This window comes from Zeus faber, assembly GCF_960531495.2.
Source record: "Zeus faber genome assembly, chromosome: 14".
Classification (NCBI taxonomy): Eukaryota; Metazoa; Chordata; class Actinopteri; order Zeiformes; family Zeidae; genus Zeus; species Zeus faber.
Genome location: NC_137200.1, coordinates 9,427,493 through 9,448,658, shown reverse-complemented (window position 1 = coordinate 9,448,658; position 21,166 = coordinate 9,427,493). Strand labels below are relative to the sequence as shown.

At 46.0% G+C, this 21,166-nt stretch overlaps 1 protein-coding gene across 1 annotated transcript in view; it reads left to right on the top strand.

Annotated features, from left to right (window-relative positions):
• The window catches only part of zbtb16a (zinc finger and BTB domain containing 16a), a gene marked incomplete at its 3' end in the record, with an annotated part of 103,309 nt that overhangs the window by 22,334 nt on the left and 59,809 nt on the right, over positions 1 to 21,166 (top strand). The window contains exon 2 of the mRNA XM_080013175.1: positions 18,123 to 18,220. Coding sequence (XP_079869301.1) covers positions 18,123 to 18,220 — 98 coding nt within the window. The remainder of the gene's footprint in view (positions 1 to 18,122; positions 18,221 to 21,166) is intronic.

Sequence of the window (21,166 nt, the reverse complement as noted above, 5' to 3'; positions counted from 1 at the left end):
GCCCTGACCTGTCAAGGCATGGACTCCACAAGACCTCTGAAGGTGTCCTATGGTATGTGGCACCAAGACATTAGCGGCCGATCCTTTAAGTCCTGGAAGTTGAGAGGTGGGGCCCCCATGGATCGGGCTTGTTGCTCCAGCACATCCCACAGATGCTGGTTCAGATTGGACCCTAACCCCAGCCATCCACATGATGTAGAAGAAAACGTGATTCATCAGACCAGGCCACCTTCTTCCATTGCTCCATGGTCCAGTTCTGATGCTCACGTAACCATTGTAGGTGCTTTCGGTGGTGGACAGGGGTCAGCATGGGCACTCTGACTGGTATATATATATATATGTGTGTGTGTGTGTGTGTGTGTGTGTGTGTGTGTGTGTGTGTGTGTGTGTGTGTGTGTGTGTGTGTGTGTGTGTGTGTGTGTGTGTGTGTGTGTGTGTGATAAGGCACAACATTTAAACTACTGACAGGTGAAGTGAATAACATGGATCATCTTGTTCCAGTGGTCCCTGTCAAGTGGTGGGATTAGCAATTCAGCAAGTGAACAGTCAGTTCTGAAGTTGATGTGTTGGAAGCAGGAAAAACAGGCAAGTGTAAGGATCTGAGCGACTTTGACGGGGACCAAATTATGATGGCTGGACGACTGCATCAGAGCATCTCCAAAACGGCAGGCCTTGTGGGGTATGCAGTGGTTAGTACCTACCAAAAGTGGTCCAAGAAAGGACAACAGATGGCCAGTTTGGACAAGAAAAGTTTTTTTGAATTAGAATCAGAATCTGTGCATTTGAAATGTTGTGTATAATTTCAATGCATTAAGGATATGAAAGCGCAGTAAGTAGCAGAATGTTCCATTTCGGCAAAAAAAGAATTCCCACCGAGATAGTGACTGTATCAAAGAGTTCAAAGAGTTCAGAATGTTCCTTCAGACAGACAGAAGACACTTCCTTGTACAGCAAGGAAGGATGTGTGGTTGTAAAGCACAAAGCACAAAAAAAGTAAAAATAAAAAAATCAGGAAGTGATAGTGGCGTGAGGGAAGAGCAGCACTTCTGACCGTGCTCGATGTGCTCCTGTGAGCATTTTTTTATTTTGTAATACTCGCCGCAAGTGGTTGGCAAACCACTGAGTTCACTAGAGTGCAGATTTATTTCACTGCGCAACGGAAAAGGGGGGGATGTTTGAGGGCAGATACGTGTGTCCTTTATCTATCACCTTTATTGTTTGACAATGGATTTTAGCATTTCTTCTCGGCGTCTCTGCACTAAAAACGGCTTTGGGTCATGAGTTAAATAGTTGTCCAGGCTAAACTAATTGTCGTCCCTGTTTGCAGTCGCAGTATTGGTGAGACATTAAAGTATCCGCCAATAAGCTGATAAGAGACTGTGTCAACACGCAGGTGGTTATACGGTCTGACCCCGTAATCTGCCCTTAGTAAATTGATTACTTTTCCGAAGTGTTGAGTAGTAGGTCTCCGGAAGCTGTTGCAGGGTTGGCAGATAGTAGTTCTTAAGGCTCGAAGAGGGCTCAATATCAGCATCAGTGGACTTTTTAGCTGTGACCTTTTTTTTTTTTTTTGTCTAAATATATTTACAGGGAGTTTGGCTGCCATACTATAGATATATTATACATAGACTTGACATATGGTATATAATACCAGGAAATCCCCATATTATATTTCATCATACCACTACTGCTTGCTGCTCGTCATATCACATATTGTTACAATGCACCAATTTCTATTGACTTCTGTTCAAAGTGTACAGATATTTATTTTAATTTTCTTTTTGACTTGCTCTGTTCTGTCAACTTCTGCTCTTGTAACACCTGAATTTCTCCCAAGGGATCAGTAATGTGGTGACTTCTTTGGGAAAGTGCATTCACCAGCAGCAGCCAAAGTCATTCAGCTACTTCTGAAGTAGGATTTTGCCGCAGTCAGGTCCAGATGCGACGTATTGGTCGCGGTTTTTATCGGTTCGATTCCCTTTTTCAGACTTTACCGAGAACTGGACAAACTAACCTGGTTACCACACCATCCAAAAGAAGCCATGCTCACGGCCGAGAGCAAATACCTAATCAGCGGCACATAAAGGCATTCCACGACTTAAAGTCCCAAACCCAAAGTGAGATTGATTTGACGGCCTCGGGTGTTGGACAGCGAGCAGTGCGTATGTGTGCGTGTGCGTGTTGGAGCGTCTGTACACAAAACTGGCCTTAAACAGGTCCAAACTGGAGCCCCGTCACCACCTGTCCCCAGCCAGAAGACCCCCCTCCACCACACACAAAGACACAGACGCGCACACACACACACACACACACACACACACACACACACACACACACACACACACACACGCACACACGCTCCTTGTCAGCGGCCGTCACGTAAAGGCCGGAGATAAGCAATCACCCTGAGCTGATAGACAAACAGTCCGCTTTTAAGCAAGGAGAGTTGGTGAGTGTTAATTCCCTCCCCCCACCCCTCTCTCTCTGCCTCTCGCTCTGTTTAACACACCTTAGTGTCCTCCTCCTCCTCTCAGGACCTCAATTGACAACTTGTGGATGGAATGGACGCCTTGTTTGCCGATGCCATTGTCTTATTTTTGGCGTTTGTTGCTTTGTTTTTTTTTCTCTCCCTTGCTTCCCTGTTTGGGACAAATGTCATCCGTCATGACAGCATAAAGCTCTGGCCATTAGTGGTTGATGAATAACCCAACCCACCGGTCAAGCCTTGACCTCCTTCCTCCACCCCCCCCCCCCCCCCCCCCACAGCTCTATAATCTAGCCTTTTTCCTTTCCTCTGCCCCAGATGTAGCACATAGTACATTGGAATGGCATCACATACTACATGTGTGTGCTATCGTACAGCATACTTTAGTAGGCGGGGAAATATAAATATGACCACTCTGAGGTACTACATCGTCATTGAAAATCATTTTTTCCCCTACTCCTCCTTTTTTTGTGTTGTCCGGCTCGAGATGCAAGTTAGTTAAGCTTTTACTGTATGTATTTGCCCAGAGGCCACAGGCATTAGGCCGCGCACATGCAAACAGACACAGGATGCTTTCAGTTCTTATCTCTGCTCCTTTTAGGACAGCTGTTGAGTGCAGGCGGCTGACCCCTGACCCCTGCTCCCCAACCACCCCAGCTCCACTAGTCTCCTTCCCCAGTTTAAGGGGGTCGTTATTTGGTCTGCATGTCGGCGTTTGAATTGACCTAAGGATGCTCTCTCTCTCTTGCTCTCTTGCTCTCTCGCTCTCTCTCGCTCTCTCTCGCTCGCTCTCGCTCTCTCTCGCTCTCTAACCATTTGCCTTGGCTCCATTTCTGCCTAGAGGGCACTACTGCCTTCAACATAGTCTTCTTTAGGCCTGAATGCACGGCATAATGGGGGGGAACTGATTTTTTTTCTCCAGTGTGACTACGTGTGTTCTCTTCTTTAATTAAGGTGCTAAATATTTAGTGTAAAGATGGGACGGAGAGTTGTATTTATCTGCTCAATTTGCATTTACGCGCTGCGATGTTGATTTTAATTTGGTATTTGGATTAAGTCATGTGACGGCAACGCAGCCGCCCTTCATAAGTCGAAATCAACGCCTTTATGCTTAATTCATTGGGGGTTACTGAATCTGGGTGTTCAATTCAATATCCAATACCAAATCTTTGCTCTAAATGTGAACAAGGCACTCTCGCTTTTACATCAATGCCGTTATGCAAATATATTTCCCGTTGTGTGCATCGTGGAGGAAGGTTATGGTGTGGTTTTACAGGCAGACGCAGATGAAGGGATGCTTGTTGTGTAAAACCTGGTTTCCAGTACCAGGGGAGGGGAAAAAAAAAAAAAAAAAAAAAGCCTGTGTATTTTGGGGCTCACGAACACTGAACATATCAAACTATGTCGGTATCAGACTTTAGTGTTGAACAGCACAGACTGTTTCAGCAGCCTGTACGCTGTTAAAAGCATCACATTTCGACACCCAGCCCAAGTTGTTATCGCCTGTCACAGCACGTGCGGCTTCATTCCTTCCCTTCCAGATAAAAAGTTCTAATCTGCCGCTGTATGTACTGCGCTACGATGCTGCGGCCTCATTGCGTCAGTCTGTTCGCTGTACGATAGGTTTTGGATAGGTTCGCTATTTTTCAACCCAGGCCTTGTTATAATGTCGGTTCCGATCATTCATAACTGTTCATGGCACAACCTTGCTGAACGCTTTTACTTACTGATGAACTTACCACTCTGCACCATGCTTGAATACAGTCCAATGGGGCAAACGAACCAACGTTTTAATAAGGTCTGGGTTGGGAAAATAGCGTGCCTATCCTTTAACCTCACAGGCCGCTTAATAGACACACTTCAGCTTAATTCACCTCCACTCCGCTCTCGCAGACAATCTCGCCGCATGCTGAATAAAATTCATATCAACTTAAGTGTGAAGGGAGAGCGGGAGGGAGGGAGAGACAGAGCGAGAGAGAGCTTGAGTTGACTGTGCCTGACAGTAGCGCCGCCTCCGCCTCCTCGAACTGAGCATTGATTAATTAATTAGATTCCCTTATTAGCAAATTGGCTGTCCCAGTTGATTATCAAATTCAGTTTCTGTGTCAGATGCAGCTGCTGCGCCGTTTGCCCCGGCGCTCTGTGTGTGTTCTTTCTTTCTTTCTTTCTTTCTTTCGGAGAGGGGGATAATGGATGAACTCCATATCAACACTCATCCAGCTCGTCTGAATAGCGGAGCGGTTACGGCTGCTGGATGTGTGACCTAAGCACCGCGTCATAATCAAAGTGACGATTATGAGGCGCCAGGAGGATTTGGATGAGATGGCTTTGTGTGTTTGTGCGTGCGTTTGAGCACACACCACCCTGTATTTGTTTACTGTGAAATGTTTGTGCGAGTGGCGGATGTCTCTGACGCGCTTTTTGGGTTTAAGATGGTCCTAAAAAATTGGAGCCGACTGGCTTTTCGTCAGAGCTCTCCACACCAAACACTGAAGGCCCAAGCAGAAGGCATGAGAGGATGTTTAACAAGAAGGGGAGTTAAATATTCACCGCTGGTGGTCTTCTGGTTGACAATGTTTTTTTGTTTTTTTAATGTTTCTAGTAACTGGAATGCTCGAGTGTACACAAAACTTAAAAAAAAAAACATTTTTGAAAAGAAACAAACGTCTGAAGACGTTTGTTTCTAATCTGTAATTATTTATGCTGTATTGCAATCAGGTGCTGGAAAAAGAAGGCATGGATTTCAGTGGAGAATCACTAAAGGTTAACTACCTAACTAATACCCCACTCAAGTTTAATTTCATTGAACTATTTGGTTAATGTATAGTATGGCAACGGAACCAAAAAACCCACTTGTTAATACTAAAATCAATGTTTCAGACTTCCTCACTAAAGGTTTTAGGTCATATCTTCAAACCGTTGTTAACTTTGACACTAAAATTAGGCCGAGACTGCATCTTGACTTCATTCCGATACAATGCCACCGAAAAAAAGTATTGATATCCAATTGTTGTACAATCCTAGAACAGTGTGCTTTGTGCTGCGCTGTGCAGAAGTTCCCACACACGCTACTCAGCTGCACACATATGCATACATGCGACGGTGGGTAGATGTGTGGAAATGATGTCCGGGCCCCCACGTGGGAGCCGATGGCTATCTAGGCCCATGCCGCCCCGCTCCAACCCCACCGTGGAGCCAGGCAGGCATGGAGGCGGGTGTCACAGAGAGAGCCCACAGTGTGAGAGTCCTGGCTGGGGCCAGGTATGGCTGGGCCAGGCCCGAGCCACATGGCCGGACAGGCCCGTTTAAAGGGCCCATTGTGGTCCGGTGGCTTTGCCCAGATGGTTCACATACCTTTAGTCATGCTCCTGATGAGGAATGCACTCCCTCGGGACGGGTTCCTGACCCTGGAAACAAGGGCCAACATAAACAGCCCCAGCCCCCACCCCCCAAAAAAATCCAGGCTTTGTTTGGCTTCACTACGGAATTGTTGAGAGAGAAACAGAGTCCAAACTCTGACAGGATTGTAAAGATTTTTTTTTAATTAGTTTTATGTTTGTTTGTTTTCTCCTTTTAAAGTGCATGCAATACCAAATCCTTAACCTAAACCAAAGGCATGCAAAATCAACCAAACGCCTTAAGGAAAAAGAAAAGAGTTGAAAGCGTCAAGTTGTCTTGAATTTTTCAACTTTTATTTTTCCCTCTAGAATTAAGAAGGCAAAACATATCTCCAGAAAAACAAAATCGGTGGAACATCTCGTTCTTGGCCTAGATGACTTGCCAGAAAAGACAGATTGAGAACACCAATTGCACTAAGTCACTGACACTCCCTAGTCCCTACCATGAGCACTTCTGCAGTTACTGTCTTGAGGGACCTTCTCCCTCTCGCTGAGTTTGAGCATGGGCCATATCCCTTTGGACCAGGAATTCACTAAGACCAGTATCCAATATCTGTCTGAAACCAGCCTAAAAGCAGGGCACCTGCTGCGAAGAGTATTCCCAAAGAAAATGGCAAATTCCAAAAGCCATATCAATGTCTGATATGAAAGAATAGAATAGTGAGTAGTGAAGAATAGGGACGAGATGTGCCGCTTTTTTGACACATTGAAGCATGATGTCTTTTTAATGGAGAAAAATCTATTATATGTCAATCATCAATCATCCTGTTCTACTACACAAACCAAAGTCTAAGTAAGGTGTTCTAGTTAAAGTAGCGATATGTACTCTGTATTGGCAGACACTCAGAAGTTCAGTATCTCCAGCTGAATCCTCTATCTGCACACCCTCTGGCTTTGACGTGCGGCCAGAGCGCCCCTGCATCCGTTTACAAACCTTGCAACTCTTTGCAGACTAGGGTGCACTGTGTGTCCAATGCCCCAATTTTTTCACAGCCCCCCCATCGACTCTCTGGAAGGAGTGGTGATGTGGGATTTAGGTGGATACAGCCCCCCCCCCCCGGTCTGCCCAACCCCTCCTTCCCAGCGCTTCCCCGCACATATCTGTCGGCACGTATCCGCCGCTCAATCGCTCTCGCCTGGGCCACGGCGGGTTCCCTAACAGCTCGACGCGATTCCTCCATTAATCAAAGACACATCCAGTGTCCCATTACAGAAACACAGCTACTCGGCCTGTCTGAGCCTGACAGCTCGCCAATTCATCTTCTGGGAGGAAGAAGAGGGGGCGGGGGGCTGGGGGGGTGGGGGGGTGGAAGAAAAGCCATTGTTGCGGCGTGTCGGTCGCCTTTACCTGTTTGAGGCGAGTCGCCGTTAAGAGCAATGGGAAGACCCCTCTGAAATTGTTTTCTCTAGGTCAGACAAACAGCGACGGCGGGGGGGCCACAGGTAAATTGCTTGTCTTGGGTAACATGTCAGAGAGCGGCGGCAATGGTGTGTGTGTGTGTGTGTGTGTGTGTGTGTGTGTGTGTGTGTGTGTGTGTGTGTGTGTGTGTGTGTGTGTGTGTGTGTGTGTGTGTGTGTGTGTGTGTGTGTGTGTGTGTGTGTGTGTGTGTGTCGACAGTGGAAGGTAGAAGGATTGAGATGTGTTTTGTTAAGAAGCTGATTTCAATGCCGTACATTGGGGTTGGGGGGTGGGGTGTGTAGGGTTGTTGGCTGGTTGACGGACCGAAAAATGTACCAGCACTAGTGAAGGCGTCCTGCTTACTGGAACGCACCCCAAGCGTCACTCACAGTGCACCACCCCCGACTAAACACAAAACACATCCGTTTATCTGGCAACCGCTGCACAGCTGGCAGAGGCAGACTTCAGGCAGCTGTACATCACATGTGGATGCCTAGCAGAACAATAGATCTCGAATAATGGCTGAAAATGTTTTTTGACCCGAAAAACGTCATTTTGTACAATACAATACAATACAAATCAATTACAAATAAAATAATTTAATCATATGTCTTTGTCAAATGTGGATTCCTTCATCAGTTCCCTACAGAGTGCAGGTCCCTGTATCATTGTGAACAAACTTCTTTTACAGCTGCTGAAACGATGACATCAGAGCTATGATGTTTTTATCGTGAAAAAGTTGTAGTGGTACAAAACACAAGGCAGTAGGTATATGGTTAATGAACTGCATTTATATAGAGCTTTTCTAGTCTTGCAACTATTCAAAGCGCTTTACAGTACATTCCTCACATTCACCCATTGACAAACACATTCATACATCCATGACGGCTGTAGCCGTGCAAAGCGCACACCTGCTCAATGAGAGCAGTTAGGGGGTTTGGTGTCTTGCCCAAGGACACTTTGACGCGCTACCAGGAGGATCTGTGGATCGAACCGGGAATCCTGTGATTACTAGAAGACCCACTCTACCTTCCTAAATAAATACCTAAATAAATAAATGCTGAGGTGAGGATGGTGTATCAAGCCATGGCCTTACTGCAATCTTATGGGTGTGTTGTCATTGACGACTTGGCCGGACAAAGGACAAACATTGAGGCGATGAATGGGGGCTGGGTGGGGGGTATAAATGAGGAGGAAGGGGACAGCTGCCCACCCTACCCTACCTTGCCGCCCCAATTGGGAAGGGGCACTAAGCTGGCACGCAGTTGTTCCAGGGGAGGGGGTGCAATGAAGACATAATGGTGTGTGTGTGTGTGTGTGTGTGTGTGTGTGTGAGTGTGAGTGTGTGTGTGTGCGCGCGCATTCCCCACCCTAGGACTCATTGAGCAAGTAATTACCCTCTGTAACAAAGCATCTGCTGAAAGAGTCTGGGTAGGCAAAGAGCGGGTGTAGCCAGCATGGGTGCTGCACCCGCTGGCCATCGGTCGCCTTCTGCACCCACCGCCTCCCTTGTTCGCGCTGTGAGCGTGCTGGAGGAGCCCCAGGTGCACCCGGCCCGCTCTACTTATTGCATTCATTGTACCTATATGATTGGTTCCGCACCTATACTGTTTCTGCCTCTCCCTTCTCTCATGACAAGGGGCAAAAGCACATGTTGCCCTGCGTACACAGACACATACACAAACCTTCTTCAAAAAAAGGCACCTCAGCTGGCAAATATTTAACGGACCATGATACATTCGCAGATGCCAATTGAGTGCCGGGGGAATACACAGGCCTTAATTCGGGGGGCTTTTGCTGCCGATATGTACAGTGATGGTTTTAATATTCTCCCACGCCCAGCTCCCCTTCAACTTGTGAATGTGAAACGCCGCTTTGTATTGAAATTGTGAGTCAGGTATCATCCCCAGTGTTCTCTGGCTGAGTAGCATTTGGAACATCAGCCAAATAAATTCTAACACTGCAAATTCAATACTGATTTTGGAGCCAAGATTTCCATGATCATAATAATTGCTTTAACAGAAAATCCCAAATCCAATCCTAATCTCCTTCCTGAAGAAAGTTCTTGTTGCTGGTAAAAGTCCCAGATAATAGGTTTGCAACCAACATGACACAACTCGGCTGAACCTAAAGATACTCATTGACAGCTTTTCAATTGTCAAATTTTATTCAATGTAGTCGATGAGTTCAATTGCTAATTTTGATGTACACAGGAATAGCACATTACAGTTTTTAATGGCCAACTTTAGTGATTTTCACTTCCTGCCTTTTATGCAATTATTCTCCAAACACAAAAAGAGGGTGGGGTTGGAAGTAGCAGCACCATGGCAACCAGTGATAAAATGATTGTCATCAATGCTGGACTCCACTCAAACTCAAGTGTTGAGCAGGAGGATTTTTCTATTCCTAATAGCGTATGCTTAATAGTAATAATATGTTTTTAAGAATCCAACACAACTCTGACAATGACAACCTTTCAAATGTGTGAGGATACAGTCCCACTGAAGAGAGATGTCGGGTAATACTTCTTTACTTATCGCCCGGCTGTGCCGGGGTTCACCCAGAGCTGACACACTGGCCATGGCGCAATATTTTCAGTATGCAGCCCCTCCGGCTAGAAAGCTTGTCAGCACATAATGCCCCCCCCCTGCCCCCCTTTGCTCTTTCCTTATATGTTTTTCTTGTCTCCAGCGTCTACTCTCACTTGTCAGCACCCATCTCACTCTTTCTTCTCTTTCGACTCTGTGTCTTCATCGGCTCTGAATTATCTGTTTTCCACCTGATGCTGAACAGGCTGAGAAAACACACACACACACACGCACACGCATACAAACACACACACACACACACACACACACACACACACACACACACACACACACACACAGCCTGCCGTGTCTTTACCTTCAATCATGTACATACACGCACACAGTCAGGCAGCTAACATCTCACACGCGAGTCTTAATTTCTTGAACGAGCTGATAACATAAAAGCAAGGCCACGCTTTTATTGTGAAATTGACCAGTAGACTTGACAGAAAACAGCCCAAACACAATAAATAATCATCACTACAAATTATAAAAACGTTATAGAAAATACTGAAAGTAAGAAATGTAATTGTCAACTGGGTGCAAGGGCATTTCGATCAGATGTTTTTGTCAAACTTGATTTGTCCTAATTTAAATATAAATTTGCGTGCAGATATGTATATGGTCATTATGCAAATTTTTCTCTCTCTCTCTCTGTCTGTCTCTCTCTCCTCTCTCTCTCTCTCTCTCTCTCTCTCTCTCTCTCTCTCTCTCTCTCTCTCTCTCTCTCTCTCTCTCTCTCTACTCCCTCCCCTCCTCTCTTTCACTCTTTCCGAGATGAGAGGGACTTATTTACTGGCGACGGGCTCTGGCTGGGGCTTATTTGGGACAGCCGTGGGGGGGTCACCGTGCTCTCTGGGAGGGCGGACGTGCTCCGAATGACAGTGCAGATGGCCTCACGCCACCGCCGCCACCTGAACCTCCCCGAGTGGCCGCAGGCTCGCTCTCTCTCTCTCTCTCTCTCTCTCTGGCGCGCGCGCACACACACCAAACACACCACACAAACACTGGGTTGCCGAGGTCAGACACATCAAAACAAGCCTGCCTGCGGATAACTCCAGCGTCAAAATAAGGCAACAAAAAAAAAACAAAAAACCTCCCCTTTCTTTTTTTTCCAAGAAGTCCTGAAGTAAAGCTCCCAGTTGTCAGTTTTGTCGTATGCTGTGCACAAACGGAACAAAGTGGACACTCCTGAGACACACACATACACACACACACACACACACACACACACACACGCACACATGCAACATGTTCTCATACACACAAATAACTATATTTCCCACAATGCCATCTGTTATTAGGTGCACATAAAAAACGAAACAAAAAAATAACAATCCCGCCGACGTTGCATAACCTGGTCTGTACTAGTTAATATCACCTTCCCCATGTGTTTTTTGTTTATTTTTTGTTGGGGGGGGGGGGGTTCAGATTAATAAGGCTATTTACAAAAAGCAAATTATTTACATTTTTTTTTTCCTGTAGACGAACAAAAGATCTGTGCAATGTTTTGGATTATATATATTTTTAATTGTACTTAATATTTTATAATATTTGATTTTAACTCCCCAACCTCATAACACTTTTTAGTGTTTTTGTATTATAATTTTTTTAATTAATCTAACAGGTGCTCGCTGTGTTATGACAGAGTTGAAATAACAGTGTCTGACAACGCACACACACACACACACACACACACACACACACACACACACACACACACACACACACACACACACAGGCTTCCAGAACAGAAACTACAGACGTCTTTGAGGTTCCTTTTTTTTTTTCCCCTTTCAGCGACTTGATGGAAGGTGATGCCGATGCATATTGCATGAGGAGAGACTGTTTCTGGGCGGCTTTTTATAGAATCACCGAATCCGCCCCACACACACGCGCCTGTGCATGAGCTCTAATATACACACACACACACACACACACACACACACACACACACACACACACACACACACACACACACACACACACACAGTCGTAAAGTGAATATGTTGCGCGTGGCGGTGTAACCTGTCTCAAAGATCAAGAGAAACAAGAGAGAAAAGAAAAGAAATACCGGCGAGCAGATGGGGGTGAAACAGTATTCCAGCAAACTGGTGACATTGTCAAGAATTAAAAACAAAAACAAACCAAAAAGTGTTTTTTTTTTTTTTTTTGTTTTTTTTTTGTTTTGTTTTTCTTGGGACGTGCTATTTTCAGATGCATCTCGAAGAGCTTTTGATACGGAAAATGAAGAAAAACACAACACAAAAGACAAAGGGGTGGGGTGGGGGTTGGGGGCAGGGAGGAGTGGCAGAGCAAGAAAGACAGGAGTGACTAAAGGAGGGCGGAGAGGGTGTTCGACCCCCCCCATACCTGCGTGTGTGATCTTTTTATGCTCAGAATTGTTTTGTTCTCATTTTTTTCATTTCTGTATTTATTGCCTGTATTCCTCATTTTCTGTTCGAAACACTTGTGCAGTTGAACCAAACAACCACCGGGGGCGTAACTGTGCAAAGAAATATCCGACTCTCAGTACCTGAGTGTTTTGCTTTGTGAAGGGCATTGAATGGCTTGCGGTTTGGGAGGTAGAAATTCACTTGGTCTGTGAAGAGACGACTGAAGAGACGACTTGTGGCCCGGAGTTTGGGCTCTTGCTTGCCGCCATCTTGTTAGGACGCTGGGCCAGAAGTGTCTAAATTTGAGCACTGGGGCAGAGTCTTGGTCAGGGGCCACCAGACAGCCACAGGAAGCAAGAAACACGACCACCTTCCTCCAATGCGAGAGAGACCTGTAAATCAAGGCCACCACACCCCCCAGATAGAGACTTCAATATCCTTTACAGCACAATCATTTTCGAAATCTCAACCAGCTCCCACTAGAAGACGCTTGCGTAACGGTTGAGACCCAAAGGGTTTGAAGTTGCTTTTTCTCCGCCGACTTCAATTCGGTCCCAAGTTTTTTCTGCACCCCCCTTCGGAAACTGCCTTGATGTAATTTTTCCGAAAATAAGATAGAGTAAATAAACTGATTGATGATTTGAACTGAAACTGGTTTCATGACTGGTAAAAAAGCTCCCCACCCAATAACTCCCCCTCGGCCGTCACAATGCCCTCCCACCCCCTCGCGCGCTAGTTGCTAGAGGGGGAAAGATCCGAAATTTGGTGCAAGTGAAGAGTGCTGGAGAGTCGCCGGAGGGGGATAAAGGACGAGAGGTTGAGGCAGCTTTTGCTTGTAATGGCATTTGGAGGGTGTGATCCCTCCATTCTGTGCTTTGTTGGACGTACGACAGCGCTGGAATTACTACTGAATGGTGCTTTTCTGTGCCCGGATGGCACAATGAGAAGTTCCCCATGCTTCCATTACCTGAAGAACCAACACACTTTCACTTTACACACGCGCACACACACACACACACACACACACACTCAAGTGGCCTGCAAAAAACCCTGCCCTTGTACAGTAACCGTTAATGCGAAATATATAAACTGGGCATTTGTGTGTGCGCCCTTGGGCCAAATGCAGAACATCGATTTGGGACAATAAGCCGACACGAAAAAAATTGAAGTGTGAAGACAATTGGTGAGCAGCCTTGCTTTATAACCACTCTTTATAATTCTGTAAGTCCTCTACTGTATCTACTGTTTATTTGGGGGCTATGTATGAGTAGATGTGTTAATGTGTCCTTCCTGTAGGTTTTCGAGGGTTTTGAACATTAGCCAGTATTGTGTGAGGATTCCTCATATTATAAGGAATATGCGCCGCTTTTAAAAGCGACCAATAGCAACGAGGTAACATTTATGAGCATTAATATCTTAATTTATTTTGAATTGTTTTTATGTATTTATTATTATTTATTTCAGTCTTGCCATCTTCTTTCTAGATTTTTTTTAAGCTATTGCCGTGGTAGATATTGTGGGGTTTTTTTTGGTTTTTTTTTTTTTCTCAAAGCGACTTACAATAAGTACATCACAGGTTAGGGATTCGTAATAAAATAGTGTCTCATGCTGCACAGTCACATGGCAGCAGCGTCAGAATCTCATTGGCTCAAACGACACAGGCACTTACACCAGCACCCACCCCCGCCCCCCCCCCCCCCCACCTACCAATAATATAGACGATAACGCGCCATCATCCGTGATGATATTATATTTAACACACCGCAGCTGAGACAGCTCTCTGGTTCTCTCTTTCTGTGTGTCTCTCTCTCTGTCTCTCTCTCTCTCTCTCTGTCTCTTTTTCTTTTTGTCTCTCTCTCTCTCTCTCTGTGTCTCTCTCCCTCTACTCATCTATGCTCCGCACGAGCGAGGCGTCGCGCACAAAGCGTGGCTGGAATTTAGATCGACTGTCCCCCCCCCCCGCCCCCCCCCGCCCCTCACCCGAGGAGACGGCAAGTCATTGATATGTGCGGGAGGACCCTGGGATAAACAGCCAGCGCGCCCACACCGCCGTTAAAAACCCAGCCGAGCGGCTTGGTGCGTTGTTTTTTTTTTTTTTTTTTTTGGGGGGGGGGGTCGATTTGGAAGAAAAAAAGACAGAGATGAGAAAAGAGCTTGCGGGGGTGGTGGAGGGGGTGGCGGGGTCTAATGGAATCAGGGATTGCTTAAAAGCAGGGATAAAGTGACAGGGGCTGAGCACAGTAGCCTGTGGTGCGAGGGGGGGGGGGGGGCGGGGGTTTTGTCACCTGGCAGCCTCACACACACACACGCACACACACACACACACACACACACACACACACACGCACGCACACACACAGTTGTCCGTGTGTAGTTGAGGTAGTACTCTCTTCTGGCGAAGCAGGACCAGAGCTTAATGACGAACGGATGTGACAGGTTCTTTCTTTCTATCTTTTTTGCCCCTCTCCTTACCTTTTATTGGTAACGATGCCTCCGTGTTCCTTTGCTTTTCTCCTTCCTTTTACAGTTTTATTGAGTCCACTGTGTTATTGGTGTCATAATGGCTACCGTCCACCATTTGATACTCCAGAATGCCCGTTACCCACACCCTCTCCTTGCCTTTATTTGCCAGTGTCATTCTACGGTTGTTCTATTATGTAAGAACAATGGAGAAAGTGATGGGCGCGGGGTAGAGACTTTCGACTTTCCATGAGTTTCGGATTGCGTGGACAATCTCAAAAACCAGCCTTCCTCGGCTGCGGTGTCCTCGTCGTTGGCGTCCAGCGGTCAACGACTCACCTCTGTGATTTTCCTGTAAGGGTGTCATGTAGCCGCTGAGGCAGGGGGGTGCCGCTCTCTCTCTCTCCCTCCTGACAGATGCGGCGCTAGTTATGATGGACTGCGCAGCGGAGTCTACCGGCGAAGCAAAAGAGAGGAGAAGAAGAGAGGGGGGAAAAAAAAAAAAAGTTGAGGATTATATGAGGCAAGCTGTTACGGCTCAATAACACAGGCCTGTAATCTGCTCACATTTCAAACGCACGCATGCACGCCCACGGGCGCACGCTCCTACGCCCCCCCCCGCCCCCCCACCCCCACCCCCAGTGTCTAGCGCCGGTTTACGAGGAAGCAACGTGGCGCGAGGTGCGCAGCATATGTTTTGTTGACATAAATTTGAAATTTATTGCCGCTGTCAAAAAAGTGACTGTCAGACAAAGTCGATTATTAACCGAGTAAATGGCCTGAGAGAGTTTTACGAGAACTTCCTTAATGGCTACAGTCAGTCTGTTTCAAATCAATCCTCGACCCCCCCACCACCACCCCCCGTATGGCCGTGGGTCTAACTACCCCCCCCCTCTATTGAATTCCTGTGTGTGTGTGTGTGTGTGTGTGTGTGTGTGTGTGTGTGTGTGTGTGTGTGTGTGTGTGTGTGTGTGTGTGTGTGTGTGTGTGTGTGTGTGTGTGTGTGTGTGTGTGTGTGTGTGTGTGTGTGTGAACTAAGGTAATAAAATAAATACATTCAGTTTGGCTGCACAGCCAATAGGGCCACTGGTGTCCTCCCAGTTGATCGAAATTGACACAGATTCGTTTTTCTTTGTTTGATTCGGGAAAGACACTCCCACGTTTAATCGCATTGCATTTATAATCTCCAATTCAAGATCTTCGCCACCACCAAAAAGGCCTCAAAAGGCGTGACATTTGCCTGCTGATCAGCCTTTCATTTTGACATTCAACCTCGTTTGCGATTCAACCATTATTCGAGCATTCGTCTCCCGAGACCAAAGATCGAATCCCAGGTTTTAACGACCAAAACGTCGACTTCAAATTGGCGACGGGCTCCGGTGAAGGTCTCCAGGAGCCCTGAATCAACCTTGACTTTCCCAGTTCAGCTCTCTTCTTGCCATAGGTTCCCACCTCTACCATCCAACCTCAACCTGCCTTAGCAGGGAGCTGGTCCGATGGACCACAATGCTCAGAGTGAAGGGGAGCCCAAAAGGGGGGGGGGGGGGGGGTGTGTGTGTGTGTGTGTGTGTGTGTGTGTGTGTGTGTGTGTGTGTGTGTGTGTGTGTGTGTGTGTGTCCGTCCAGTACATGTGTTTTCTCCACCGGGGGAAGAATGCACATGAGTCCTTTGCATTTCTATGTGTGGGTGCATTTCAGCCTCAATTTGTCCTTCCAAGGTACAATAAGTCCGTCCCGGTCGTTTTTTTTTCTGTTCTCGCTCTCCCTCTCGTCAGAGGACTATGGGTTCTCTCCATCTAATCCCTTCCTTTTTTCCCCCCTTTTCTTCTTTTTTTTTGCCCATTTTTTGGCCATTTTACTTCTACCTCACAAGTTCTCACGCCGCCCCCATCGCTGCTATTAATCTTCATTGACGTCGCCCAAGACTCGTGTGCCTAATAACTCTCGCTGCCGTCGTCATAAAACATGCCTCTCTCTCTCTCTCTCTCTCTCTCTCTCTCTCTCTCTCTCTCTCTCTCTCTCTCTCTCTCTCTCTCTCTCTCTCTCTCTCTCTCTCTCTCCTCACTCTCTCGCCCCCCCCCCCCCCCCCTCTCCATCCCATCCTCGCCTCGCTTCATCTGTCTCCCACACACACACACACGCAGGCCAGGCCGTAAATCAATCTGCGTCTGGAACCTTTTAGCATCAATCTTCCACGTCTTTTGGGTTTTTTTCCGGAAACTTTGCGTGTTTTGCTCTCCTTCCTTCTCATTTTTTGTTATGACCTCGTCATTTTATCACTGTGAAATACTTTGAATTTATTTATTTTTTACTTTTCTGCCCTTTTCTTTTACTTTTCTTTTTTATAGTTTTATTTTTTTGCACTTGGTGGGAGTTGAGTAACAATGAGCTAATGATGTCTCTGAACACAATTACCCAATCCTGAAAGCACGCTATTAAAAGCAACGTTGGCACACCATGTCACCGTTTTCTCAACAAATTGCTGGTGGTGTTTCTGAGCCGATCGCAGCCTCCGCTGAGGGTCGGCGACCGGGGAACAGAGGCTTGTGCAAAGTGACATGGAAGTCTCATTCAATGTTCCCAGTGTCTTCAAGTGCAGTGTGTGCATGCGGGCGCACGGACGTGGGCGCACCTACAGTACTCTATCCCAGAGCTGTTGAGAGTCATTTTTACAGCGGTATCTAAAAATGCTAAATGGCAGCTTAATGGCATGGTTTGGTTTCTATCTAGGGCATTAAAAGGGATTACTTTACCACAATGGGAGTCATCTGTAGAGCGAGCACCTTTACTTTCCATTTTAAAGGATCGCTTGACTATTTTTCAACCCAGATCTTAAAATGTTGGTTCCTATCATACTGTGTATAACTTTTCATAGCACACACTTTTGAGAAAAAGTGTGTGCTATGAAAAGAGATTTAACATGTATTTTATTTTATTTTTTAACATTTGCCCCATTGGACTGCATTCAAGCACAGTGAGAATCTACAGCAGAGACGTTCCTCAATAGTAAAGTGAGCTTGAGTGAGGTTAAAGAATATCCAACCTCTCCTTAAATTGTGACACCCTTTCCTGCGGTTGCCATTATGAAACCTCCGGGTTACTTCACGGCGACGGAGTTGAGAGACCAGGTTTTCATTTTCATCACTCGGCCATTGCAGCCGGAGCAGTGTTTTTTTAAGGAGGAGGAGGATTTTTACAGGCTAATGTACAGTAACGCTACTTTGGCATCGATAACCGCCATTTACCGTGAATAGTAAAACGTTCGTACAAAACGCAATTTGCGTCACATGCACACTTCCTGGGACTTTATCTTGGTGTATTTGTATATCTTTTTTATTATTTATTTATTTTTTCATCGTCCATTTCTCTCTCTCTCTCTCTCTCTCTGCCCAAACAGGAACATGCACAGCGGCATGAAGACGTACGGCTGCGACCTGTGCGGGAAGCGCTTCCTGGACAGCCTCCGTCTCCGCATGCACTTGTTGTCTCACTCAGGTAAGGAGTCGAACAAGAACAGATTCCTCCTGCCGCCTTTTCGTTACTCCGCCCGCGGACAACAAAGACTCCTAGTTCTCTCTTTCTTCCTTTTTTTTTTTTCCTCCCCTCTCTTCTTTCTTTTTGCACTGTCAAGCTGTCAGCAGCGCCTTTTGCACTTATTGTTATTCAAAGCGGTTCAATTTACAGCTGTCCACACACTCAAAGTGTATTATTCATGATGTTGACAGCGCTGAATATCAGCGCATTCATCTTTTATTTATTTATATATATATATATATATATATATATATATATATATATATATATATTTATTTATTTATTTCTAAATTTCTCAGCGCATGCCGAAGTGTGTTAAAAGGCCTGCATGAAAACTGAGAGGTCAACCTCTTTTAACGGCATCGTAACCACAACGTTTTCAGGGTCTCTCTCTGGCTTACAAAACCTAACCACAAGACAAGATAATTCCAGAGAGAGAGAGAGATAGAGAGAGTGAGAGAGAGAGTTAAGACAGTCTCAACTTTTCCAAACGAACGCTATCGAAACGGGACTCGACGTCGGATTGCGTGCGATGGATGAGAGAGAGGTGACATGAGAGATTCTCGGGGCGGGGGGGGGTTGCTTGAAGTTCGGTGCGGTGGTCGCGGGTTGAAAGGGCCAGAACTGTCCGCGCTGCTGGTGAGCTCATGAAACACCAGAATTAGTTTCAGGCCAAATGCTGCCCTGTTGTTTGACACATTGAATAACTTTGCATTCAAATTCAGAGAGACACTCCTCTCTTAATGCAACGTGAAGCACACAGCAGATGAAAAGCAGTGTTTGGGAGTCATTTTAACTCAAATAGACATCGAAGTCTGGCGCCTTCCAGAGAAGCCATATTTTCCAAACGCAAAGACAATTGAGCGAATGGAATTCGAATCTTTTAATTCTGTCCATATGATTTATTTTGATGGATTGCAAAGTGTAAATCAGTGGCATTCAGTATTAATTAGGCCAAATGGCGAAGACCTGGTTTTGCGTTGGACTTTAATTCAGTCCTCAGTAATTATTTTCAATTTGCGAACATTCGAACATTCACACGCTCGCTCACTCCTTTGCCGGAGTGACTCCACAGTCCTGAGTCACTAAAATGATGTATTGGCGACGAATAAATCATTCGCGAGTCGTGTGTCACTAAATATGAGTAGGCCATAATAATAAGCAGGTTTTTTTTTTTGTTTGTTTGTTTTTTTTGAGAGGATTTGAGTGGTGCACAAGGAGGGTGGTTCACAGCTGTGCGCTTAATGGCAGTTTACAACTTTAAACAATTCAGTCGTTCTTGATGATTCAAAGTAGGGATGTTAAAATGTTTTGACTAATCAACCGATTGTTACGCCCCCAGTCTGTTGGTACAGGGACGCAACACAAATAGAAGGTTTTGTTTCTGCCCCGGTCCCCAAACCAAAGAGCGGAGGACGAAAACAGACGCAAAAGAAATCAGTTTACCGCTACACCCAGTGGGAGCGGTACTTGTTGCTGGCGAAAGCTGGACTTCACGGTGAACCTAGGGCCAAAATAACAAACAAAACAAAACTGTACTCCTGACAAAAGTTCTGCCTAAACCCTCAGAGAACAAAATAAAACAAACAAAAGACGTTTGCTATCCCTAACTTTTTAAGCTGACAAAGAAAATGGCGACTCACCCCTACTGCTTTGTGCTTAATCCCTAAAGACTATTTACAAAATGTACGACAAGAATAAGTAGGTATCAATCCAACCTAACAATAGTAATGATAAACTAAAGTTATCAAAGCTCACAGCTCGCAGCCAGTCCTGCGCTGGAACCGGCACCTGTCAACTGTCACCAAGATCTTCACAGAAAAGAGAACTCTAACTCCCCAACAAAGACAAATTATACAATTAGACAAATCAACAGACAGAAACGAAGACCGTGAACTCACGGCCGGGGCCTCCTGTGCACGCGCATCTCACATACGAGCCGCGAAGCGCAGCGAGGTTCCATTCCCGACGCCGCTTTGTCATCATCTGGCTATGTCAGACTGCCATCACGTGCGGGTACAACCACGCAGCTCGCCAGCGTTTTTACGGCTGAATATCCTGATTCATCGTGATTCATTTGTTTTAGCCGACGTTCGCAAATGCACGCAAAAGAAATGCACGGTTGATTCGGCAAAATGGTTTCCTTTTGAGGCGTCGCGTTAAAACCCATTGAATTATTTCAAAATAACGGGTGATTGCTTTGAATGTTACAAAGAGGTTGAATAAAGGCCTGTAAGCCGAACCCGAAAAATAGTACAGAAAGAATCCCGAACGTCCGTCTCCGATCCGCAGTTGTGGTGCTGAGAGGACACGGCGGCGGACACGGTGCCGCCATGATCAGGTGGGAAAAGCAAACCCATAACTGATGGGAGAATAAATAGGCCTATCTGGGGAAAATAACCACTGAGATACATTTTGTGATGAATTAAGCCGTATAACATATATATTATATACCTAGCGCGTCGACATCAGAATCGTAAGAAAACACACAGAAAAAACGAACCGGTAAATGCCTCCGACGCGTCGACGAACAAACTGTGTCCGTGACGTCCCGTGATGTCAACAGATCTCGGAGGGAAAGGTGAGACCAAATGGAAAGTGTGTGTGTGTGTGTGTGTGTGTGTGTGTGTGTGTGTGTGTGTGTGTGTGTGTGTGTGTGTGTGTGTGTGTGTGTGTGTGTGTGTGTGTGTGTGTGTGTGTGTGTGTGTGTGTGTGTGTGTGTTGGGTGTGAGATGCTTTTTCACCAACCTCCTGAGCTCTAGGAAGAACCACCACAACCCACCCCCAACCCCCCTCCACCCGTGACTGAACGCGACTGAGCGGAAGATGTGGCTGGTGTATTTTTAGCGGTCGGAGGCAGCGGGTGCACAAACTTATTTATCTCTCTCTCAGTCTCTCTACCGCTTT